The sequence below is a fragment of the Camelus bactrianus genome, chromosome 13, assembly GCF_048773025.1.
Source record: "Camelus bactrianus isolate YW-2024 breed Bactrian camel chromosome 13, ASM4877302v1, whole genome shotgun sequence".
Taxonomy (NCBI): Eukaryota; Metazoa; Chordata; class Mammalia; order Artiodactyla; family Camelidae; genus Camelus; species Camelus bactrianus.
Window position 1 is genome coordinate 31,492,995 of NC_133551.1, and position 26,811 is coordinate 31,519,805.

The 26,811-nt window shown below is 35.8% G+C and overlaps 1 protein-coding gene across 2 annotated transcripts in view; it reads right to left on the minus strand.

Moving 5' to 3' along the window:
* Positions 1–26,811, minus strand: part of RAVER2 (ribonucleoprotein, PTB binding 2) — a 98,472-nt gene that overhangs the window by 46,214 nt on the left and 25,447 nt on the right. The window contains exons 3-9 of one of the 2 annotated variants that reach the window (XM_010949966.3): positions 22,542–23,011; positions 19,743–19,934; positions 13,461–13,587; positions 6,604–6,689; positions 4,818–4,883; positions 4,543–4,654; positions 2,439–2,707 (exon numbers count right to left, since the gene is read on the minus strand). In XM_010949966.3, the coding sequence (XP_010948268.3) occupies positions 2,439–2,707; positions 4,543–4,654; positions 4,818–4,883; positions 6,604–6,689; positions 13,461–13,587; positions 19,743–19,934; positions 22,542–23,011 (1,322 nt within the window). Of the gene's footprint in view, positions 1–2,438; positions 2,708–4,542; positions 4,655–4,817; positions 4,923–6,603; positions 6,690–13,460; positions 13,588–19,742; positions 19,935–22,541; positions 23,012–26,811 lie in introns of both variants that reach the window. The other variant, XM_045512441.2, reaches the window with a different exon arrangement.

The following is a 26,811-nucleotide window of genomic DNA, read 5'->3' on the forward strand; positions in this document are numbered from 1 at the left end:
ATGTGGAGAAACTGAAACCCTTGTGCTTTGCTGGTGGGAATGCAAAATGGTACAGTTACTGCAGAAAACAGAATGGCAGTTTCTCAAAAAATTAAATGTAGATTTACCATTATGATCCAGTAATTCAACTTTTGAGTAAATAACCAAAAGAACTGAAAACAGGGACTCAAACAGGTATTTATATACCATGTCCATATCAGCATTATTCACGAGAGCCCAAAGATGGAAACAACCCAAATGTCCATCAGTGGATGAATAGATAAACAAAATGTGTATAAATATATTATTATTCAGCCTTTAAAAAAAGAAATTCAAATACATGCTAAAACATAGATGAACCTCAAGCTGTTGAGTGGGTAGAGCTGCAGTGTGGAATGATGAAAAAGTTCTGGAGGTGGAGAGCAGTGATGGTTGCAAAAACAATGTGAATGCACTTACTGCCACTGAGCTATATACTTAAAATTCAGATCTCATCCCTATCTCCATGAATCAAATTCTCAGGGGTGGGGGAATTAAGAATCCAGCCCTCTTTTTAACTCCAGAAGTAACTCTGACAAAACAAAATCAAGAATCACTGGTCAACTTAAAATCAAAGATGCAAATCTAAAACTCCAAAGCCAAGTTTAACCAATTGTTCAACAAAGCCCAAAATCTTGATATATTTGGAAAACATACTTTGGGGTTACCTGGTCCAATCCCCTACTGCCAGAAAATCACCTGTACAACAATCTGTACAGATGTTCACCTGGGGTCTGCTTAACTGTTTTCAGTGATACGACATTCACATCTTTGTGAAACTGCCAAACCTTTTCTTTGTTCGAAAACTTCAATGGCTCTTTGTTATATTACGCCTAAGTCTGCTTTATTGCATGTCATACTTATTGGACTTGTTCTGCCCACTGGAGAAACACAAAATACCACATGACTAGATCAGTCTGTGAAGTCTTTTGTAACGTCAAATTAAATGTCAGCTGTTCAGCTCTTGCCAAGTTCCATATATCTGTTTCGCTTGCTCTTCCCAGGACTGGTTTCCCAGCCCTGCCCGACTTGGGCAGTCTTTTTCCAGGTACATTCTCATTTGTCCACTATGTGAACCACCTCCAGTCCAGTTTTTCTAAAGACCTTGGTGCTTTTAATGAATTAAAGAGTCTGTGCAAAAAGATACAGACTATTCATATATAAGTTTTAATTTTCCTCAATAACTCAAACAATTAATACTGCACATAAATGTTTAAAATTCATCCTATGAAGAACTGCCTTAGCCCTCTCAATGTATGATTGTAGTGCTTTCTGTCCATACCACCTGCCATGACTAGGTGACACCAAAACCACTACAAAGTTAATATTACTATTTTGACATATGAATATAACCAACTAGACAAATGTTTTTTCTCACACGCCACTTACAAACCAAAGAGTATTTTAGGGTACAAAGAAAATGAAAACTAAATGTACTTTATCCTACCTACCAATTATAACATTTACAAATGTCAGTGGTTTATGAACCAATAAATACTGGGTAAAAAACCGCCAGCATTAAAATCAAAATTATATTTCTTTAAACAGACCAGAGTAATAACTGACACTGAAGTTTTTCAGATAAAATAGTATTTGTTCTGCCTTTAAATATTAAAATACCCTAATTAACTACAGCATATACATTTAAGATAGGAAAAAAAGAGTGTATTTTAAAGAATAGCATTATTATTTACTTAGAAAGCCTTATAAATGTCATCATACAATTAAATAAGTATTAATGAGTCTTACACTTTTCTAAACTACAAAATTCTGAACTTAAATTACTTTATATTTTATTTTTAAAATATGTAGTTTTCAAAAATACCCGATATTTAAGTTTAGAAAAGGAAATATTTATAGAAATAAAGAATTCATATTTAAATATTTTATAATAACAGACTTAAAAAAAAACTCATTTTATACAATTATTTTAATGACAAACTGGCAAGTAGTTAAAGCAGAGTCCCAAGCATCATTTAGCATAACTTATCAAAGATGGATTTTTGTTTGTTTCAAGAGTTTTTTTTCAACCTCTTATTATATTTTCTTCTATTTTGAGAAGTAAATGTACACCATGAAAAAGTCACCATGTCCTGGCATGTTATAGAAATTATCCAGTTTGTAATCCATATTTATATACTTTAGGTATATTATTAACTTCTTTTGAAATTTAAAAATAGTTAAGATTGCCTGGTATTTCATAAATTTTACCAGCTAAAAAATAACCAAAAATTAGAACACTCTAGAATTAGAATAATTTAAGATGTAGTTAAAAAGGAATATTCACGTGGCTATATTCCTTTTTAGTATATGCATATGTGTGTAGCATACACATATATGTGTGTACACGTGAATATATATGTATGTGCGCACATGTGCGCGCACACGCACACACGCGCACACACACACGGTTTTCTTACCCCTGAACTTATCTCCGGGCCTTTTGGCTGACTTTGCTGTTGCTTATGATGTCCCGAGAGCAAGCCTCCAGCAGTAAGGTTTGGAAAGCTCTGAAGATAAGGCTGTGACCCTGAGAAATTTCCTTCTGCCATTCCCACGGAGGCTGGCTGTTTCTCCTGAGTGCTCCCAGGCCCGGGCCCCGCTTGTCCAGCAATGTGCTGATTTGGAAAGAATGGTAACATGCCCACGCCAGCTGTTACAGTTGTTTGAGTTGGAATCAGATTAGATGCTGCAGTGAACCACAAATGCAAAAGGCTTTGCATTAGACAAGGCTTATTCACAATAGTCCTTCTGATTTTGTCAACTTGTGGGCAAAAAGTGTGCAAACCTATTATTTACCTTTTGGAGAACAGTTAAATTTAAAAAGTGAGGTAAGAGGTTGTAATTTAGCAGGCTCCCATATGGAAAAAACAAAAACTTCTGATGGTAATCATGCTTTTCTTACTTTCAACAACTTCCAGGATCATCTCAAGGATGTTATATTTTTTTAGTTCCAAGTTTTAATTGCATATTTTAGAAGCTGAGAGCAAAATTTATGTACTTGTTGGCATTTAAGTTACAGCAGTAACTTTTTTTGGAAAGGAATATATATAATTTTAAAAAATTTATATAGTTTTCAGTTTAAAAAGATTCTCTCTCAAAAATTAAGTTAGATTAAACCCAACAATAAATTTATTCAGCCAGCTTGCACCAGCTCGTAAGAATCAATTGTACTTTCTCTTTTTTGCTTTTGAACTCAAAGTCTTCACATGGGTAACCTGAAATCAGCCATGGCTGGAGTGTTTACATACAGAAACCCACAAATACTACAAATCAAGACTACTTTTTTAACCTAGAGAGATGGTTTTTAAACACCAGCACACTGCTGGTTCAAAAAACATCAATATTTGTGAATAGATAAGCACCAAATGAAAGTTTAACACATGAAAGTTTACCATTTTTGTTTATAATAAATAACAAGGAATGAAAGTTTTAGTAGGAAAATTATGAACCATTCCACTTTTTAAAAATCTACAGGTCAAAAAAGAAGAGAGCTAGTTGTGATAACTATTTTAATTAAATCAAAGTTATATTTTACAATTCATTAAACAAACTTCTTAAATTATTTTTAGGACTAAATACTTAGATTCTCAGCTCTATTTTTTAGTGATATTTATTTGTATACTTTGAATTTTCAGTGTTCTTAAAGCAATAATGCTAAAGCAAATGGCTTATTTAACCCAACACAAATAATAAACATTTGCATAAGCTTTTAGTCCTATAAAATTTAAATTTTAGGATAGACCCCACCATACCATAAAAATTTATATACCTGTTGGTATACTGGCTAAACTCTGGCCAGCTCATAAGTCAATTCCGATAGTCTAAGTTGATTATCTGATCATTTGACTCGTTGGTTTTATGTACAAGAGGCTAAATATGCTATCCAAATTTGACTTTTTTTTTTTTATTACTAGTAGCCCTTCTTTCTTCCCCCTCAGCACGCTCACTTCAAACAAATTCCAATCAACTTTGAAAGTGCCTTTCAAAATCACATTCAAATCAGAAATCTAGGCATACCACCATGCTCCTGTTTTTCTATAAAGGAAAAAAAAATTGTTCTGTTTAAATTTGTCATCTTTTCAGAAGCACAAAGTACACATGAAAAATAACACAGAGATAATCAAACTTTAAATTTACAATTACCAGATAATCTTCAAAAAAAAGCTAAGGGTCTCTTATCCAGGCAAAAATTAAACGGATCCCTGTGTAATGTGCTGTCCGCCCAGTGGGCAGCACGTCAGTCTCAAGGGGATCAGTGTCTTTGCCTCACGCTGCTGTGAACCTTCATCAAATATTAAAGCATATCCCACAGGGAAGGTCTTATCTTGGCATGGAAGCAGTCCGTCCATAACTTATCAACACTGTTCTACTATTAAAAATAGAAAAGCCAAGAGGGTGCTTGAAATTTTAAGTGAATAAAACTCAAATCTGACCTTCCTGTAAATCAAAGTAGAACACAGGTAAACTATCTTTAAATCTCTAATCTGTTCACTGACTTCTCAGCAAACACACATCATTTACTTTTATGTGCTTCTCCAAGATGGCCCAGCTCTGTTTTCAGTGGAAGCGCTGACCCGATCCCTGCTGCGGTTTGAAGTACCAGGGCTGGAGCTTCTCCGAGTAAGCCTGGTTTCTGCAAAAAGAAGAAAAGAAAGTCAGACTTCGGCCCGTGGCAACAAAATGCAACCTAGTAAGAAAAGCTACGCATGTGAAAATTCATAAACGATCTGACCAACGGCCTGATTACACAAAAGGAATGAACCCATTTCAAAAGAAAAAAGTAATTCCCTACTTACATTATTAGTATGAATATTCTCAAACTTCATTAACTGTTGTTGTGCCACTGGTACATGAGAAAGATTCTGAAGAAATAAATTAGAAGTATTACCCAGAAGTGAGCTCTGTGAAAACGATAAAACATTAAGTTAGTTTAATTTTGAAGAGCCACCTGTTGTATAACCCAACTCATTTTAAAGTTCAGTTCCCCAGTGGATCTGAGCCAAAGCAGCAGCTTCTTAATGCCCCGCTTCCCAGCTACAGGCAACACTAATTAATTTTTTCAATAATATAACAAGATGTGACCACACAGTCACAAAACTAATTCCACACCACTGCCTTCTTTTCTTTCATCCTTCATCCCCTCTCTTCTCCCCTTTCTGGCTTTGATGTCAGTGTCACTCAATCATTTATTTATTCACTTAATCATTCAACAAAGAGTTATCGAGCTCTTCTATGTGCCAGGCAGTGTGCTACATAGTGAGAAATACAATATGATCTGCCCTCATGGATCTCAGAGTTCCCTGAGGAAGGGAGATCACTATAAAGCATACAATTACAGATGGTGATGAGTGTATGAAGGGAAAATACAAGGAGCTATGAGAACAAATAGTGGTGGGACTTGATTTAGATTGGCAAATTCAAGGAAGGTTTCCCAAGTAACTAACTCTTGCACGGAGATCTAAGCCTTAGATGAAGCCTGGGGGAACCAGGTGGTGTTGGGGTGGGAAGCATTCCAGGCAGAAGGAACAGCTGGAGCAAACACCTACGGAGAAGAGAAGAAAATCCTTCAAGGACCACAACCAGTTCACTGCAGCTGGACAGTGATACTCAAGGACCACAAGGAGGAGGAGAGACCTGCTCGGGCAGGCCCACAAGGCCAAATTAAGCAGTTTGCTCTTATTTTAAGGTAAAGAGAGTATTGTCAATACTCTGGACTCCCCTCTCAGACCACTCTTTAAACCTTACTGTAATTAACTGTTAAATGTTTTTTTTCTCTATCTATTGAAATTCTGTTAGAACAGTGACTATGAATATTTTGTTCAGTGTTGTAGCCTCAATGACTAGCAGAGTGTTTAGTACATGTCAAATTTCCAATAAAATATGTTGAGTAAATGAATGAATAAAGACTCTATAATGTACAAGGGCCTATGTTAGATCCTAAGAATGAAAAATAAATAAAGGATAGACCTCTTCCTTAAAAAGCTGGGTTTAGAAACAGACATTCATTCATTCAACCTACAACAAACATCTAGTATGTGTGAGGTTTGATTTGTAATTAGGCTTCAATACAGATACACCTGAAATGGTACCTGAATACAGTGGGTAATGTTTATCTCCAATATTATGGATATTTATATATACAAACACATTTTAAAATATTTATCTGAAAAAGGTAAGAAAATAGTTTTACTCTCATAAATACAGGAATTATTTTTATAACACTGATTTAATTTTAAGATATAAGAGTTAATGTTCATTTATTTTTTTCTTTCTGTAAATACTTTGAGTTAAGACCACATAAGACTTGTTTTGAGCTACTCATTCCTAGAAAAACATACCACAAAATATACCTCTTCCCTTCTTAATGCCCTGCAAATAAGAACCAATAAATGTAAGTATGCTGCTTTGATTTGCTTAATGTGATCTGATATGCTTTTTAAGTTCTATTTTTATGCAGCTATATTTATTAATAAGGACTTAAAAAAATACTCATTTAACTTCTTGAGAACTTAAAGTGTTAAGAACAAACAAAACATTCACTCCGAACGTTGGATGCTTCAGTGCTCAGCGCTCTTTATATACCTGATGTGCTTTATTCAAATGTAAAAATGCAGGGGAGACGGACGGATTCATCAGATGTGGCAAGCTGTGAGGTGTTCCAAGAACTGCTTTAAGGAAACAAAAGTAAACATTTAACTTTATGATATATATGAAATTAAAAATAAATAAAACAAACTCCAAAAAGGGTAAATGGCTATTTCTTCAAATTTTTAACAAATTCATTGGAAGTTCAATGATTTACTGACCTTTTCATTGTACAAAAAGTGACAGGCTCCTTTCCTTGTGACTCAACCCTGAAATTTGATTTAAAATTCCAACACCTGTCTTAACGGTAAAATACCAAAGCTAGCCTTTCTTTTCTCTAGTACTTAGTGCAAGAAAACTAATTCCATCTTTTAATAAGTATAGTACTAATTGAACCCATATTATTTGCTGAATATTTTTGTTAGGTATTTGGGGTATTTTGGCATGGGGTCAGAATAGAGGGGAAAGAACAAGACACAATCCTTGTCCTTAAAGCTTATAATCCAATTGAGAAGAGAATATTTGTATATTTTTAAAATATTTATATAAAAACAAAAGAAACAATACTGTACATAGTCAGTAAGAGGAATAAATGACAACCATACTCTTTCAAGTCTGTATAAGAGTATAAATACAGAGTACACATCAAAAGATATATTTTCAAAATAGATAATATACAGGGGGGAAAAAACCCCATGAAATAGAAAATATATGAAGCAACTTCATCTAATTATTAGATGGAAATAGTCATAATATACAAAATTCTCTAGCAATACAATAGTTAATTAGAATCATGGAAGGTCAGGCTTAGGAAGGACTTCAAGAAGCATATAATCCTATGATCAAACATATTTGAAATTTATAAATAGTATCTTTTGTACAAGTACATCCCATGCTTTAAAAACTGCATTTTAAGTTTTTGTTACTTGTTGAGGCAATCCGTTACATCTTTGGAAAACTGACCATTAGAAACTACTTTCTTTAGAATGAATCAGTTTCACCATAGGTGGTGGAAAGATTAAATCATTAGGATAAGTTGCTTACAAAGGAAGACATTGTTCATTAGGAAAGACGGATAAAGACGGTCATTTCATAATGATAGAGGGATCAATTCATCAAGAGGATGCAGAAGTCTTAAGTGTCTGTGCACCAAATAATAAAGCTTCAAAATATATAAAGCAAACATTTCTAGAACTGAAAGGAAAAGTAGACAAATCCACAATTACAGCTAGAAATCTCAACACTACCTCCTCTCATTTTTCAGTCACTGTATTTTGTTATAAAGTATTAAATATATTTTCATAGCTCTTAAAGAATACAGTATTTCCCAGTTTAAAACAATCAGAATTAAAACACTCTGAAAATGTCCAGTCTCACATCTAACTGCCCTTACCCTTAGATCTTGGCTAGGTCTTCTACTAAGCCTCATTCCTCCCCCTCACTAACTGACAGAACAAGTTGACTGGAAATCAGTAAGGGTAAAGAAGACTTGAACAACACTATCAACCAACAATACACACAAAGGATTATAATACAGCATGACCAAGTGTGATGTATCCTAGGAATAAAAGATTAAACATTCAAAAATCAATCAATACAATTCATCAAGATGAATCAATACAATTCATCAAAAATAAAAAAGCCACATATAATGATCTCAATCAATGGAGAAAAGCATTAGACAAATTTTGGTAATTATCATAATAAAATTTCTCAGTAATATAGGAACAGAAGAAAAAGTTCCCAGCTTGAAAAAGGAAATCGGGGGGGGGGGCTATAGCTAACAAGGTATTTAATAGTAAAAGAATGAATGTTTTCTATGTAAAGTCAGGAACAAGACAAGGATGTCCACTCTCACCAGTTCAATGTACAAATTATGCTGGAAATTTCTATCAACTGCAATAAAGGAAGAAAAAGAAGTAAAAGGCAAAGGAAGAAGTAAAACTGTGTTTATTTGTAGATGATATAATTGTTTATACAGAAAATCCTAAGGGAAAAGCCTATTAGAAATAATATGCAAGACTGCAGGATATAAGATAAATACACAAAATCAATTGTACTTCTATATGTTAGCAACAACAGAAAATTGAAATTTAAAAAGCGATACTATTTAAAATAGTATCAAGAGTATATAAAGAACTCAGCAACAAAAAGACACACAATCCTGTTTAAAAATGGGCAAAGAATTTGATTAAGCATTTCCCCAAAGACGACATAAAAATAGACAACAAGCACGCAAACAGATGCTGCTCAACATCACTAGTCATTAGAGAAGCTCAAATCAAAACCATGATGAGTTGCCAGTTTATTCTTATTTGGATGGCTGTAATTAATAAAAAACAACAAAGAAACAGAGCCTATGAAGATATGGCAAAATTGGATCATGTGTATACTGCTATGGGAATGTAAAATGGTACAGGCACTCTGAAAAAGTCTGGTAGCCCCTCATCAGGTTAAACATAGAATAACCAAATAACCCACCAATTCTATTCCTAAATATATACCTCCAAAAGAATTGAAAACAGATATTCAAATACTTGTATATGAATATTCATAGCAGCACTCTTTGCAAGAGTCAAAAGGTGAAAACAACTCAAATGTCCATCAAAGGATGAATGAATAAGTAAAACGCAGTATATGCATACAATGGAATATTATTCAGCCATAAAAAGGAATGAAGTACTGGACACTGATGGTGAGAATGTAAAATGGTTCAACCACATTAGAAAACAGTTGGGAGAGTGTCTTGTAACTTAAACATACATCTACCATATGACCCAGCCATCCTACAGCTAGATCTTTACCCAAAATAAATGAAAGCATAAGTCTACATGAAGACCAGAAACAAATGTTCACAGCAATTTTATTTGTAATGACCCCTAACAGCCAATAATCTAATGTTCAACAAATCAGTGAATATGCAATTTGAAGAATGAAATATTTCTCGGCATTAAAAAGAAAAAAACTATTGATACATGCAGCAACGTGTATGAATCGCAAAATAATAAGCCAAGGGAAAGAAGCCAAACAGCACATACTGTGTGATTCCGTTTATATAAATTTCAAGAAGATACAAACTACTCTATAGTGACAGAAAGCAAATCAGTAGTTTCCTGGGGGTGGGGGGAGGAGTGGGTTAGAGGCAGAAGGAAAGTTCTGAGAATAATGAAGATGTTCATTATTCTGATTACAAAGATGGTCTCACGGGTTACGCATATGTCAAAGCTTACCAATTCGTACAATTTAAATATGTGCAGGCGAACGTGCACCAGTTATACCTCAATAAAGCTGTTAAAAACACAATTTAGACCATAAGTAATTATATACTAGTTAAAATTTAAAATAGACACACACATATAGAGAGAAAGACATCTAGAATGTTTACATTATATATTTCTAAGGTAGTGAAAGGTCTGGATTGAAGAGAAAAGATCAGTACGGTCAGAGAAACATAATCAAAGTGGGTGTGGGAGGAAGATCAACCTGATGGTGGTGCACAGGTTAGATGACAGCAAAGGCCAACAAGAGAAGTACTTAGAAATTTACAGACTAGACCATACGTAACAAGGTATGTACAAACTCTGCAACAGTGAGGTAAAGGAAGGAGATTTTTTTTTTTTTGAGGGGGGAGATAATTAGGTTTATCTATTTATATTTAGAGGAGGTACTGGGGATTGAACACAGAACCTTGTGCATGCTAACATCCTCTACTACTTGAGCTATTATACCCTCCCCCCTAAAGAAGGAGTTCAATCAGTGAACAATATTTGAGTGTTTTTCACTACAAATAGCAGTTCTGTTCTAGGCACCTGAGATGAACAACACAGATAAATCTTTGCTGTTATGGGGTCTCCTCTCTTCTAGTGGAAGAGAGAGACAATAAACAAGTAAATATGTGTCCGTTACTTGGAAAAATGATACAATGACAAAACAGTAGAGCAAGGGTTTAAATACAAAATATCATATATGCATAACCCAGAGATACTGCAGGTTTGGTTCCAGGCTGCTCAGATAAAGTGATTATAGCAATAAAGTGAATCATACAATTGTTTTGGTTTCCCAGTGCATATACAAGTTACATTTATACTACACTATAGTTTATTAAGTGTGCAAGAGCATTATGTCTAAAAAAACAATATATATACCTCAAATTAAATATGCTAAAAAATGCTAACCATCATCTGACAAATAACTGTTGCCACAAACTTTCAATTTGTAAAAAACAGTATCTGTGAAGCACAATAAAATGAGGCATGCCTGTAGATATATATTATACAATATAAACAATTATAGAGAATTATGACTTTTTATAATTATTTTTGTTTGCTCAGAGGCCTCTGTGAAGTTTAGGATATAGTAAGGGATGTAGTTAAGATATACTAAAGGACGTAGTAAAGGAAAAACAAATGGAACTTATTAATAGTTTGTCTTTCCTGAACACCAAGAAACTTTCCGTACATTCTCCGGAAGCTTTCCATCTGTCCAAGGGAGGTATTTAATCCTCTTCCCCTGCCATTCCACACAATGAGAAAACCACCTGTGTGATACTGACACATCTTCCTTAAAATTGTCAAAGTAGTACAACAATAAAAAAAAAAAAAAGCATAATCTCGCATGATCATACATCAATCCGAGTGGAAAGGCAGAGTGGAGAATACATATCTTAGATGAAAAGAAGAGACAAAAATAATTTGGGGGAAAAGTTACTTAAGACAACCCAGAGCCCAAAGGTTTGGATAATACATTCTAAAAGACCCAAGTGTAATATCCTTATTTAAACACTGATACAATCTTGAACTGCATTAACAGAAACATAACGATCATAAGAAGGAAATCCAACTGCATTCTGTGCTGATTAGAACCCATCTGTGGGATAAATTCACATCTGTATACACCGTATTTCAGGACAACCCAGAAACCTAGGTTTATCTACAAGAGGACAATTTGTTGGGGGGCTCTAGAGAGCATATACTATGACATGTTATGGAAAGTCAAATACAGAACTATAGTCTACAAAGAGGTAGAAAATGTGTAGAAAGCAAATATTAGAACTGTTATTTATATTTACTTTCATCTTAAAAATAAAAATATTAGGCTTGATCATTTCTTAATATATGGGCTGCATTTTAAATACATGAATGCATTCATATAATTGACACAGAAGTGATACATACACTGCATATATTGGGGCTCTGCTAAAAATATATTTTCCTGATAGAGCTGCACAGTCAAAAATAAATAAACAAAAAGAGACCACTGGTCTGGAGAATAGAAGACAAAGAAAATCAAAGAAGACTATGGTTTCGTAATAGTTGTCTTCAAATATTAGAAGGCTTCTCTTATGGAAGGAACAGATTAATTCTGTGCTTCTTCATAGGGAGAACCAGAATAAGCGGGTAAAAGTTTTAGGAATTACCATCCACTATAAGGGAAGAACCTTTTAATATGTATAAAAAAGAATTTAACTGGTCTTTGTCTCTGGAAGGAAAACTCTAAATCCTTGGAATTTCCCAAGTGATCGAAGCGTCTTTGTTATGTTAATGAGGTGATTCCTGGTGGGCCCCTAGATAGCTTCAGGAGGGTTGGGGTTTGAGCTATGTGGTATCAGCCTGACCTTCTGACCTCCCGGGAGAGGAAGGGGGCTAGAGGTAGAGTTGAGTAACATGGCCAGTCTTACCTACATAACAAAACCCCAGTAAGAACTCTAGACACCAAAGTTAGGTCAGTGGAGACAGCTGGCTGGTGAACACACCGGTGCCGGGCGGCAGGTCTGCCCCAGCCCCACAGGGAAAGAACAGGAAAGCTCCGTACCCGGGACCCACCTCCCCTCCCCGGGGCTAGCCCGAAGCCTCTAGATTAGGCTGTTTCTGAGTTACATCCCTCATAACAAAACTGTACTCGTTAGTGTAGTGCTTTCCTAAATTCTGAGAGCCCTTCTACCAAATTATTGAACGTGACGAGGGGTCGCAGGAACCTCTAAATTTGAAGCCAGTTAGTCAGAAGTGTAGGCGGCCAGGGGACCTCCTGAACTTGTGGCTGGTGTCTGAAGCAGGGGCAGACCCGCTGGGGAGTAAGCCCTTATTTGTAGGATCTGTGCTAACACCAGGTAGTTAGTTGGTGCTAGAATTGAACTGCAGAATACTAGTCGGCGTTAGACTAGTTGGGGAGGAAGTAAAATAAATGTATTTATTCTAAATATTTGTAATCTAAAGCTTAGTGTTGAATATAGGCATTCATTTCCTCATAATGGTAAAATACACATCTTTTGTATGTACAATTAGTTGTGCATTTCAGAAGGTAAATAAATCTTTCTCAGAGAAAGAATACTAAATAGATATTTAATGTATGCTAACATTATAAAAATTTCCATGACACTCAGCAAATAATAATGTTTTCGTCATTTTCTACAAAGTGAAACAATCTTATAATAAAAAGGAAAGGTAAGCTCAGAGAGGAAACAGAACTTAAGCACTTTCCATCAAAGTGACTCTGCTAAAAATGTTACACAGAGAAGTATCATATCCTTTGTTAATATAGGCTGTAACAATATAGTGCATTATTTATTACCTTATTAATCCATATGTAACCTGGTCTATAAATTGACGTCAACTAGTAACTCAACTGAAGGTTTAATATTTAATATTTATTTATACTTAAAAAATAAAGCCAGAGCAGTTTTTAATCTACCAAAAATAGTCAAATATAATATCATCTTGGATTATTAATTAAAATTCACTGATAAATTCTAGAAAAAAATAAATATTTTTGAACTAATTTAAATGTTTTTTCACGTAAAACAGCACAATTAACTTCATGCCGAAGTTCCATGTTTAATCAGCACATGTGATGTTTACCTGGTTTAACAGTCCGCCCGCAGAGCTGGGGTTGAAGGAGAACTTGTAACATGGCAGGGTTGTTTAAACTTTTCATAATTTGCACTGGATTTGGCTCTGGAAGTAAGCCCTTTTGATTACTGTGCATCTTCAATGAATACAGAAACAGAAAACATTACAACAAGGATAAGCACAAAGATGAAATTTTAAAGGTTTTTTCTTTTTTTACAGAAATTCTCATTTATCTGATAAGATCTATTTTATGATAAACAATTTGCTTTACATTATATACTTGTATATATTCCACCATAATTCCTAATTATGTTAAGACATTCTACCATTCAACGATACACTGAAATCCTCATAGAATGTCCCAGTTAAACAGAAATTGGCTTTAAGAGGACTAACAATAGCAAGATAAATCTCTTCATATAAGTAGAAAGATATCAAGAGAATCTGAATTTAGTAACAGAGACATAACTTGCTGATACAATATGAATACTTTGATACCATACAGGACCTTTACTATAATGCTGATCTAAAGTTTAATAATGTGAGTTGCTTACAAACCAACCTTTTCTTATAATAAAGATCTTTGTTTCCATAGCTTAATCCTCTAACATGAGACAAAGATGAACTGGCCTTACATACATGTAATTGGGTAGCTTCTTAAAAACATGAAATTGTTTTGTTTTAAAATACCAGCCTGATAGATGAGAATATTAATATAATGATATGAAAGGAAAAGTATAAATTTCCAGCCAAGAGAACTGACAAGGACAACTGGATTCTCTCTCTCAACCCAGACTGAAAAACTGAGAGAAGAGGGTGATGGATCTGAGAACCTGACACAAAACCCCGGGAGCAATCCCTGGACAGACACAAGGTAGCACAACAGAGAGTGTGAGAGAGCCTGGAGCCCCAGACCAGGTACTTCAGGGAAAAGCCTTTTATTTTTAACTATGTTTCCCCCTCCACATATCATCTAGGGATCATGGCTTTCCTGACCAGCACGAGGCAGGAAAACAGCAGCATCAGTCCACGGCAGCCATAGGACCGATGAATTAGCAGCAGGGTGGCACGCAAACTCAGAGACAGTGGGGACCACGTGGCACTAGGTGCAGGCACCAAGAACTTCCTTCCCACTCTCTCCAGCCATTTCCAGTTCCTTCCTCCCGCAGTATTGGGTAGAGGGGTTGTAACTGAGGCAGACAGAACTTGGAAAAGAGCAGGGCAGGGAGCAGAGATTAAGGAGACTGTCTAAGGTGCAGCGTTGCCTGGCTGGGGTGGGATAAAGGGCTGTGATCAAGGCAGAGGCTCTTGGCCCTAGGTCCTTACCTGCCTTTCCTACACCCTCACTAAGGCCAGGCTTTACTCTTCTTGTCCACCCTCCACCCCCTTGACCTCTAAACATTCACATACAAGGAAGCTGACCCTTGCCTCCACCAAAAGAAATACATATTCACAGAACAAAATAACTAGATAGCTGGACAATGTAGCCACAAAAAATAAAGGCAACAAACTGAAGCACCTGTAAGAGGTAAAGCAGAATTAAAGGATAGGAAGTAGTAAGAATGTTAGATAAACATAACAGACATACTAAAGAAGATAACACATTTTTATCAGTAACACGAAGCAAGGACAAGCAGTTATAAAGAACAACTGCTCAGAAATACAAAGCATGACAAACATAGCTGCTGGGAACAGTAGCAGCAGCCATCACTTACACTCTCATCTGGCACTGCTCTAAGCATGTGCCATGGATTAGATCACTCAATGCTCCAAAACAACTCTACAGGGTTAGTATTATTACCCCCATACTGTAGTTGAGGAAACTGCAGAAACATATAAAGCATTATTCATAACCTCTACTCTGTGCTTTAACAGATAGGTTAAACAGTAGAATATATGTGACTGAAAAACAAAATAGGGATCTGAAAGGTCAGGTCAGAGGAAGTACCCAGGATATATGAGCAAAGGATAAAGAAATGGGAAATGCAAACAAAACAAAGCATGGAAATGAGAAACGCAAAATAAAACAAAAGAGAACACCAAGGCAACAAAGAGACTAGAAGTCTTAACATCTGTCTAACAGGAGTCCCTGAAGGATTAGGAAAGAAAGGCAACTTCGAAGAAATAATGGCTGAGAATTTCCCAGTATTAAAGAAAACTTAAAGTCCACAAAATAAAGGGTTTAGAGTATTCCAAATATGATGTAGAAAACCAACACATGTAGTCACATTTTTTTGGTGTGAAATTTAAGAACATCAAAGCAAACAAAACAAACAAAAATCTAAAGCTTCCAGTGAGAAAGAACATATATCAACAAAAAACCAAGAAGCAGACTAATATCATCTTCACTCTCAAAGCATCAACACTGGATTCAAGAAGGCAACAAATTAATATTTTCAAAGTATTACCAAAAAAAACCTTTGAATCTAGATTTTTATATTCAGCTAAACTATTACTTAAATATGAAAAAGAAGTTAAAAATATTCCAAGCCACAATCTCATTTTTTTTTTACTATATGAACATCCTTTCTCAAAATGACGAAAGAGAATAAATGCATGCTGATGTTACATGATACATGGAAATTAAAGAATGTAATATCACAGTTAATTTTAAATCTTGTACACAAAAGTCAGGATCATAAAAACAAACTAACAAACAAAAATATTCAAGGCAACCCTAAAGTAAAAATGTGGACACCACTATGGTGGTAGGTGGTAGACAGGAAGGAAGGAGGACAGAGTTTAGGATGAGTTAAGCGGGAAGAAATACTGATCAACCTAGGGGGGCTAATAAGCTAGGAACACTCACCAAGAGGATAAAATTGAACGTATCACTCTCAAAGCAGAAGAAGGAAATTTTAATCTATCTAATAGTAGATGGGAAATAAAGGGAAAAATATAGTTAAAAGAAAGCATGACAAGTGTCGGCAGGAATGTGGAGAAAAGGAAACCTAGTGTGTATTGGTGAGAATGTAAACTGGTGCAGCCACTATGGAAAACAGTACATAAATTACTTTAAATTTAAAAAGTACAAAATATTAAAAATAGAAATACTGTATGATCCAGCAATTCCACTTCTGTGTATTTATCCAAAGAAAACAAAAACATTAACTCGAAAAGATACATACCCCTCCATGTTCACCACAGTATTATTTACAATAGCCAAGATACAAAAACAACCCAAGTGTCCATCAATGGATGAGTGGATAAAGAAAAGGTGGGGTGTATATGTATACAGACAATGAAATATTATTTAGCCGTAAAAAGACTGAAATCTCACCGTTTGTGACAACATGGATGGACCTTGAGGGCATTATGCTAAGTGAAATAAGTCAGACAGAGAAAGACAAATACTACATGATCTCACTTAAATGGAGAATTTAAACAAAAACAAAACCAAGCCCATAGATACAGAGAATAGATCAGTGGCTGCCAGAGGCAGGGAGGAGGGGAGGATGAATGAAGTGGGTAAAGGACATCAAAAAGTACAAACTGCCAGTTATAAGATAAGTAAGTCTTGGGAATGTAATATACAGCATGGTAACTCCAGTTCATAATACTCTGTTGCATATTTGAAGGCTGCTAAGAGAGACCTTACAAGTTCTTGTTACAAAAAAAAATTTTTTAATTATGTATCACGATGGATATTAACTAGAATTACTGTGGTGATCATTTCACAACATATACAAATACTGAATCATTAGTGTACACCTGAAACCTAATATAATGCTGTATGTCAATTATATCGCAATTTAAAAAAAGTGTATCAGAAGAATAGTTTTATAAAAATTTCTAAGTGGCTATTAACTGAAAAAAACTATCAATTAAGCTAAAAGGACAGTATCACAAAAATATGAGACAGTCATAAAATTTATGACACATAGGCATAGAATTAGTTACAGAAGTAAACTTATTTTAAATAGGTTTATCAGAAAACAATCTTGGGGGAGAGTATAGCTCAGTGGTAGAATGCATGCTTAGCATGCAAGAGGTCCTGGGTTCAATCCTGAGTACCTCCATTAAAATAAACAAATCTAATTACCTACCCCTCTTAAAAAAATTTTTTTTAAAAAGTGAGTTAAAAAAAGAAAAAGAAAATGATCTAGATTGGAAACAAAAGAGATAAATATTAATATCAATAAAGATGGGGGGAAAGAGTAATTCCAAAGAAGAAAGGAGCAAGGAAACTATAAACAGCAGAAATAAGCAAGGAAGAGAAAAAAATCAAAATAATGAGCAAAACAAAAGCCATTTCTTTGAAAAGCAAAACAGATAGCTTGCAAGACTGATCAAGAAGAAAAAAGAAAATGCAAATAAATAAAATATACAATGAAAGAGGAGTATATATGACAAATTTTAAAACTAAAATTTTATAAGTAGCTATGTGCCAATAAATTTGAAAACTTAGACAAAGTGGATAAATTTATATGATATAATCAAATGCCAAATATAGCATATAGAGAAAAATAAAAGTAATATATCTAATATCCATGAAAGAAACTTGACTAGTAATCATTATTTTCTCTCTGGAAGAGGTTCAAGGACTAGGTCTATGCGGTTTCATAGATGAGAACTTTCAAACTTTCAGGAACAGATAACCCCTATTTTATACGAATTGATCCATGAAACAGAAAGAAAAAGAGGAGGGGAAGAAAAAAAAACACTTAAATTATTTGATGAGGTCAGGGTTCTCTTGATTCCAAAATTAAGTGAAAATGGCTCTCATATTTCTATAAAGTAGGGGCCACGATCACCTGACAGAAAGAAGGACAAACAGGAAGAGTGAAGATCTGAGACAGGTGCTGCACAAAATGGAGAGGAGTGGCTGACAGGAGATGAGCTAAGTTTTGCTGGGGAATCAGCTATAAACGTATGTCAGACGTTTGAAGGGGCACCACGTCACCTATTCGTTTGTTTTCCTCCAAGAGGACAGGGTGCGCTGGCTACAGAAGTGAGTGACTGGATGGATTCAGGATTGGAAACAGCAAATTCAACCCAACAAAGAGACAACATAACCAGAGGCCGTGAAATTGATGGTGAAAGGCTGGCTGAGGCCGTCAATTACGCAAGCAAGGATATGAGTACGACCTGCCTTCAGGACAAACTAAGAAAAGGGGAGAGGGCATCCAGGACCACAAGTGAGGTCAAAGATAAGAGGAGGACGAGCGATATGAGAGAAGCAACTCACGACAACCTCCCATCGGCACCCCCACCACCCCGCGATCACCCCTCTCTCCCGTTCATCTACAAACCCTTTTCAGACTATGTGATCGCTTGATGTCTTAATTCAGGTTCTTTCAATGCCTTGATGATATGCTTCGAAGTCCTCTATGGGATCTATAAACTTGAACTTGCTGCTCAAGTTCAATCTAAACTCTGAGTGCAACAGCCCTCCCTCCATTGACAGCAAGCTACCACCTCACCACACGTCTCTATACACTCAGTCTACCCAGACCACTCACCACTCTTCCAGCATCAAAATTGACCTCATACTACTTACTGCTCAAAAGGTTTTGTCGCAGCCAGAGGGTGACCGCTTTCTCTCTCTGCTTAGGGTTGCCAGATTTAGCAAGTAAAAATACAGGATGCCCAATTAAATTTGCATTTCAGATAAGCAATGAAAAAATTTTAATGTAAGTATATCTCATGCAAAATTTGTATTTATATGGCAATCCCATCTTCCACTCCCATCAACACATTTCAAAATCATACTTTGTCACACTCAAATGTCTCCTTCATCCTGATGTCTTCCTTGATCCCCTCAAAGTGTATTCCTTCCTTCATTTGCTCAGTGGGCATTTACTATGCTAAGTGCAAGGAGTGAAAACTGGGAAAAAGGAATAGTCTCTATCTGCAAGGAACTTCTAGACTAGAGAGGTAGAGAGAGGAGAAAGCAGACAGCTCCAATAAAGATGTGAGCGCAATGTGCTACGTGTGTGCCACTGAGGCCCACACCTTCCTCTGCTTCTACTGTGGATACTTATAAACACTTTTTGAAAAGAGGGGCACTCAAAACTTACAGAACAGAAACTCAAACTTTACTGAATAAATGAAGTTCCCTCAAGATTTTTTCTTGAGATAAATAAACTTTACTAAACACAATTTCTTTTGTATTAACTCCTGGCTTGATTTGGCAGAGGTACCATTTAGCCAACTTAAAAAAAAAAAAAAAAAAGGAAGAATGTCTTTATGTAATGGAAATATAATGAAGGTCCAATCAATGGTCAACTAGTCTGGATACATTAAAATACTACTTGAATTTACCTATATGCTGAAATAGAACAAACTTACCACGCGCTGAGCTGCTATCAACGCTGCTAATGTACTCCGCCCTGGTGCTCCTGGGGCACAGAAGGAAACTTGAACTTTGCTTCCCTTGATTGTCATACCATCGGCTGCCTGCTGAACCTCCTCAGCGTGCTCTGCAGTGCTATATTCAACCACCGCAAAGCCACCCACGTAACTACCTTCATCCTGTGCAAGCTGATGTAACACATTTATTAAAAGGGGAATTCTAATACTTAGAAATATTTATTTACAAGCATGTCATCTATAAATTCAAGGACAAATGTTTCAGAGCATGATACTAGTGAAAATCATGTATACATTCTTTCTGAAAATAAAAGTTTACCAGTTGGGTAGATGCAGTGCTTCCAGAAGATGGGAAGGTAAGTAAGATTCTGTCAAGTTTCCTTTTACTTCTTTGAATCTCTGATTTATTTTAAAAGCCAATGATCAAATGATAATAGTCCCTTTATTTTAAGAAATACATATAACTGATAATTTATAGATAAATATGGGAATACAATAATTAAAACTTTCTCTAAAATAAATTCACCAGATACACAGATGATGAAACATGCTGAACAACTATTTAATCAGGTTTCTATGTCAAATAAAGTCTGTGTATGCAACTCCTATTTCAGTATTTTAGGCAGATCCCAGGAATCTGGTCAAGTATACCAAGCAAATCTAATTTAGGAAAACTGTGCCCCAGGTTTGCTTCTAATACCATATGCGGGATGCAACCTTTTTCTGAACATGCCCTAAGTAAATTCCCGCAATGCAGAACTCGATTTGTTTCCAGTTACCTACCTGAAAGAGTGTAAAAGAAGGCATTCAAGTCCTGGGTCTGTAAAGACTGGTACAAAGAGCAAAAGGAAGGACAAAACAAGACGCTAAAAGGTTTCTAAGTTCCGAACATGACACGTCCACGCTATAAAATGATACAGGTGGTAAAATTCAGCTTGATATGTCTTTAAGACACATCTACAACACTTCTACTTGGATTTGGCATCTCATAAATTGATATTATAATTAAATCATTTCTTATTGCTTTTTAGTTTCTTTTCTCCTTTTTGAAGACAAACTTTCTTCCACTTTCTTGTGCAGTTAGACCAAATTTTTATTTTCCCTTCACATTCTTCCTTCCTTTTAAAACTGTCCTCAAATGTCTTTTCCTCCATAAAAACTTTTTCCATTTACGTGGGAGAAAGGGAAAAATATCTATCTCTTCCAAACATTTCTCCTACAACTTCATTCCCTTCATAATCCAAACCAAATCTTAAAATCAGTTTTGTAAAAGCCATTAGTCCCTTTGGTCCCATCTGACCACAAGGTAGGAAGACTGTGTCTTCAACATAGTCTAAGTCAATCTACCAAGCAAAAGAGCCTGAGTTTAACAGAGCTACTGACAAAGGCTTTATCAATCTTTTGAAAAATTCTAAAACCTGTTCATTATTCCTGGTTCATTATAACCTTCATGCCAAATAAATTATACCATTTTAAGTCCACAGCATCAATCATTTTAAAGATGGCTATTTCAGTTCAATACGAGGGCCATTCAAATATATAATGGTCTGATTTATGATATAGTTCATTTTCTATTATTTTGAAATAGTTTAACAAAAGCTAAATGATCACTCACAAATATTGTAACAACCTTTTTTCTTTTTTTCAACCAGATGGAAAGCTAGACTAGATATGCTCTCAGGTCCCTTCCAACTCTGGGATTCATAATTCAAATACAATTTGTGATAAATGGTTCTTCCCCTCACTTTAGCTCCAAAGGTCTCAACTAAAGCTACAAAGAAGTATGCTTGGCCACAGGATATGAGTGTATAATTCTTAGTATTCAAGAACAGCATAGCAATAAGACAATCAACTTCCAATAACTTAACAAAGATTTGATAAAAGATTTGTCACAAAATATTCTAATTTTTTGAAGCTCCTTGGATAATTTCTCAGATGCTTATTATATTGGGATGGGGGAATATAAGAAAAGTTAAGATGGTAGCATTAATTTTAATTAATTAATTAGATATAAATAAAATATCCTCAAACCCCCAAATTTCTACTTCAATGTACTATTCAACAAATCTATGATTATAGAAAAATAAGGGTGAGGGAGAGGAAAGATGGGAGGTAAGACGGGAAGGAGTACAGGAGGAGAGGGGACAAGAGAGAAAGAATTTTGACAGGCGCTATAAAAATCTGTAATGGGAGGAGCTATAAACAGTGTATATTTTTGCCTACTTAGCAGAATATATTCAATTTTACTTGGATAAAGTCCTTACCTCTTGTCAGTTTTCAGGATCTTCTCTAAACGCCTCACTTACCATGACCCCACTGAGAACAGAATTACACATTCTTCTTACACCTGTATTTTCTATTTTATCAATCTTCACACAGAATTTACAATTATTTGCTTACTTGTCAGTCTCTTCTACAAAACTGTGAGGTATTGAGAGAATATCTTTCTATTCTCTATATTTCTGATATTTAGCAAGATAGTGTCTGGCACAGAAAGGTGATAAAATCTGGATGGATGAATGGATTATTGCACAAATGGTTCAAGAATAGATGGAATGAAAAGACAGATGAGAAAGTGATGGATCTGCTAAGATATACTTAATTATATAAAAATAATATAGTTTGGACCATCAACAAAAGAAATTGATGTAAAATTTACCATGACATTAAAGTGTTCACTACAGACTACAGTAGAATTAGATTATCCACTGTGATATTCATATAGATACATATGCAGATATTTTTAAATCTGTCAAATGAGACCTTAAAAATACATACCTGGCAAAACACAGGTTTATGGATGCTGGAAAATAACTGCAACAGCTCCTCTGAATCCCTGTAGTCACTAGGGAGTTTATCTATACAAAGGCACTTAGAATGAATGAGCTCCGCGGCCAACAGATTAACATCCATCCACTGTGCAAAAAGAGCTGATGCCCCCAACTGTTTACCCAATAGCTCCAATCTAGCCTTTGCAGCAAAGTCCTTCTTCATGTATTCCACAAATCCATAGCCTTTGGAGTGGCCCGTAACTTCACTGTAGACCAGAAAACATCTTTCGACATTTCCATAAGCACGCACAAGTTCTTCAAATTCTTCTAATGTAAAAGAAGTGGGCAAGTTGGTAATACAGAGCAGAGCATCTGTTGGCTGGAGCTGGACTATTAAGTCTTTTCCTCGAAAAGAGTGTTGATGAAACATCTGAATTGCATTTTGGGCCTGTTCACCATTCAATAAGGTAACAAAAGCTGGAAGAAGATAAAATGAATGAGAGTTCTTTGAGTCAGTGTTTTCAAACTTTTTTGACAATAACCCACAGTAAGAAATACATTTTCTATCTGTGACTCAATAAACACATCCATATGTCTATTTCTGAAAGTATCAGGAGGTAACACTCCTACCATGTGCAATGCACTCTCATATTTCCTATTTCATTGTTTTACATGCTGACACACCCCCACTTAACTAATTTCATGACCAGTAACGCAAATAAAATGTATAAAAAGAATACTAGGAGTTCCACTATAAGATACCACAGTATTCTGGGGTGGGGGGTTGTTGGTAATCTTTTCAAACTACATACAGATTTGTTATTTTTCCCCAATAACATATGATGCAAAATTTTGTGAACTTTTCCTTCCTCCCAGGGAGTTCTAAAAGATCCTGTTTGATAACAAGAAACTAAAAAAGACAAAACAAAGCAAAAAAAAAGAATGCCCAGAAGAAGCCAATTCTTCCTGCAATTCATGTATATGTCTCCTTAAAATCAAATTAATTCCACTGAAACAACAGACACACATACATTTTGGTATGCATTTTGGATGAACAATATGGTATGAAAAGATCACAGGACTATGATACTGCACAAGTAGCTTAACTTTGAATCTTTGTAAACAAAAATCTGTCCCGTCGACCTAATGAAGCTGTTTCACCATTAAGCAACAAACACACATAACAATTTGTAAAATCTAAAACATGATACAAATATAGAGTTCTAAACCAATGAAGTGTCACACACACATGCATATCAGATAAAATGAAAATGTAGCCATATCAAAGTGTTTATCTGTTCTCATAAAGGCAAAGAATATAAAGATTTCAAGCAATAATGTAAGAAAAGTTGAAAGCCCCAACTAAAAGAAACAACACAGGCAAACCACAAATTACAAACACATTGCTCTCTCAACATTCCTCCCTCCCTCTCCCTCTCTGGAACAAAAAGTGGAGTTGCTCCATATGAGCATCCAGCTTATCCAAATGCATTGATAACAACATGGCAAATATGTACATAGCAAGAGAGAAAGAAGAGCTTAAATAGCATGGACAATCCTGCCTGTCACTTCAGTCAATCTGCTCTGCCCTCAGCTGGTCTCAGTGCCCATGTGGCTCTCAGACCGTATCTCACCACACAGTATGATGCTAACATTTAAAAGAAACATATTTTTTCATTTAACATGATCTCCACATACAGGGAAACTACTGACAAAGGAATAGCTAACTCTCCCAACCCCAGGGGGAAAAATGACTTTCCTGTGCTTATTGACAATATTTCTTGGTTTCCAGTATCCCCTTTTTAAAGGACTTGAGTTATTTTGATTCTATGCTTGTCTTCCCTTATGCTGACACAGAACATCATTTAACGATGTTTTGCTAAAACCAGCAAACAAGCCAATCAAATCAGCTCATATACTCATCAGTTCACATTTGGTTTGAAACTGTTAACCATTAACTTCCTTGATAAAGTCCTTCCTGATTTTCTTCATACCTGTCCAAGTATTCCTTCCTCCATTTCCTTTTGCTAGATTTTTCTATTCCACTAACACCTGTAAGGTGGCAATACTTAAGGTTCCCTCCTGGCAGAGTCACACACAGTGACACCTGTGTGACTGTACCCAGCAACTCTAAGCCATGAATCTCTCCTCTGTCTATGCCCTCTTTTCTCTGTGCACTCACATCTGTGCCCATTTATTCAGTCTCACATGCCAGGTACTGTGCTAGGCACTGGAAATGAGTTGCTGAACAAAACAGATCCCTTTCAACATAGAGCTCACAGCCCAACAGAGGATGACAGACATGACAGAGAGTCACAAGTGTGGTGTTACCAAAGCGGAAGTACCAGGGGCTGTGAGAGCAATTAAACAGAGCAAAATGGCCAGTCTGGGGGCTCAGAGAAGCCCCTACACCCCGTTAACTCTCAAGTCTATGTTTCTAATCCTCAGTTGCAAGCCACACATGACCAAATATAACTCGAGATCGTCGCCCTCTCCTTGCCATCCCCCTAAAATCCCCACGTTGCTCGTCTTCCTTTTACCTTAGCTGGCAGTGTCACCCTCACAAACCTGGGAGTTACCCTGGACCCTGTTTCCTTTACCTCCCACATAAAAGGAATCCCCAAGTTCTGGGCTTGAATCCATCCTCTTTTCTTTTCTTTTTTTTTTTTTTAAACCTTTTCTTCTTTTTAATCCTTTTCCCACAATGACAATAAAGTGATCTCTCAAAACCAGCTTAACTGTGTCTGTTTACTGCCTAAAATGCAATGGTTTGGTATCACCAATGGAGCCAAGTCTCAGGGCAGTCATCATGCCTCACCAGGCCCTTGGTGCTCCAACTCCAGCCTCGTTAACTGCCATACTTCCTTTCCCCACCACACTTCCTTATCTCCTAATACAAACACTGAGTTTTTTGTAGTTTTTTGCTCCCTAGGTATCAACTTGTTTCAAGCATCTATACATTACCATGTAATTCCTCTGCCTACAGGATCTCTCCCCATATTTTCAGCCACTCAAATATGTTAGTTGGCTTTTCAAATCCAGCCCAGGGATTAAGGCACCAGGACCTCCAGGAAGCCTCCCCTGATACACTCTTCCACTGAGAGTTAACCATTCCTTGTTTTACTACACAACTGTATCCTGAACCCTGATTGGATTATTGCACACATCACACTGCATTACGATCTATTTGTTCAGATGCCTACTATCCTACTAACTGTGAGCTCCTCCGGTTGCTAATGAATGTATCTCCATCAGCTACCACAATGTCAGGCACATAGCAGAGTAGGGTATCTTACAGTAGAATTTAGTTACTATAATGAAGCAAATTTAAACACCCAGGCAATAGGGAAAAGAGGTCATTGATTCTTTTCTTTAGCATCTTCTATTTCTTTCCAAGGCCACACATTCTCTAAAAAAAAGTCCAATTTTTCCACACTGACTCTGTGGAAGTAGATGCTACTCTACAGAGAAAAGGCTGTAAGGGATTTGGAGATTAGTTCTGTTTCCATTTCCCCACCAAAATTTTAAAATTCAACAATTGGTCCCAATCCTTTCACAAGTCATAATTTTCTTTATTCTTTTGCCATAGCTTGCTCTTCTAATTAAGTATTGGGACATGGCCAGCATGTGAACACATTTTTTGTCAATGTATCCTATTTTAATACAAGTATTTCTTCTTATCTATAACAGAAAGAGCTAGTTTCAAAGTCACAGTTTATAACTAGAACTATCTTTCATCAATTTGTTATTATTTATTTCTTCAAGCACCACCACAGCTACTGCAATTCAAGGCAACGTCATTTAATACAACTACTGAGCTTCTTTGTTGTATTTTTCTAGTGGGTGTCCAGGCTTTGTAGAATTCATCTCTAACTTATCAGTTACCATCAAGGGATACTGACCTCCCTGTGTACAGTCTAAAAACTTTACAGCAGTATCCTTCCATTCCTCCCTTCCAATCTTTGTACTGTCATATTTTATTTCTACATGTGTTATAACCTTCACAATACAGTGTTATTATTCTCATTGTAAACAATTATCTTTTAAAGAAATCTGACTATTAATAAAACAGTCTTTACACACACAGAGACATCTGGTAGTCTTCATTTTTGTGTGTGTAGATCCAGAATTCCAACTAGCATCATTTTCTTTCTGCTTAAAGGACTTTTTAAAATACTTCTTGTATTTAGGTCGGATGGTAAAGAATTCTTTCAGCTTTTATATGACTGTAAAACATCTTTCTTCACCCTTATTTTTAGAAGATATTTTTGGTGAGT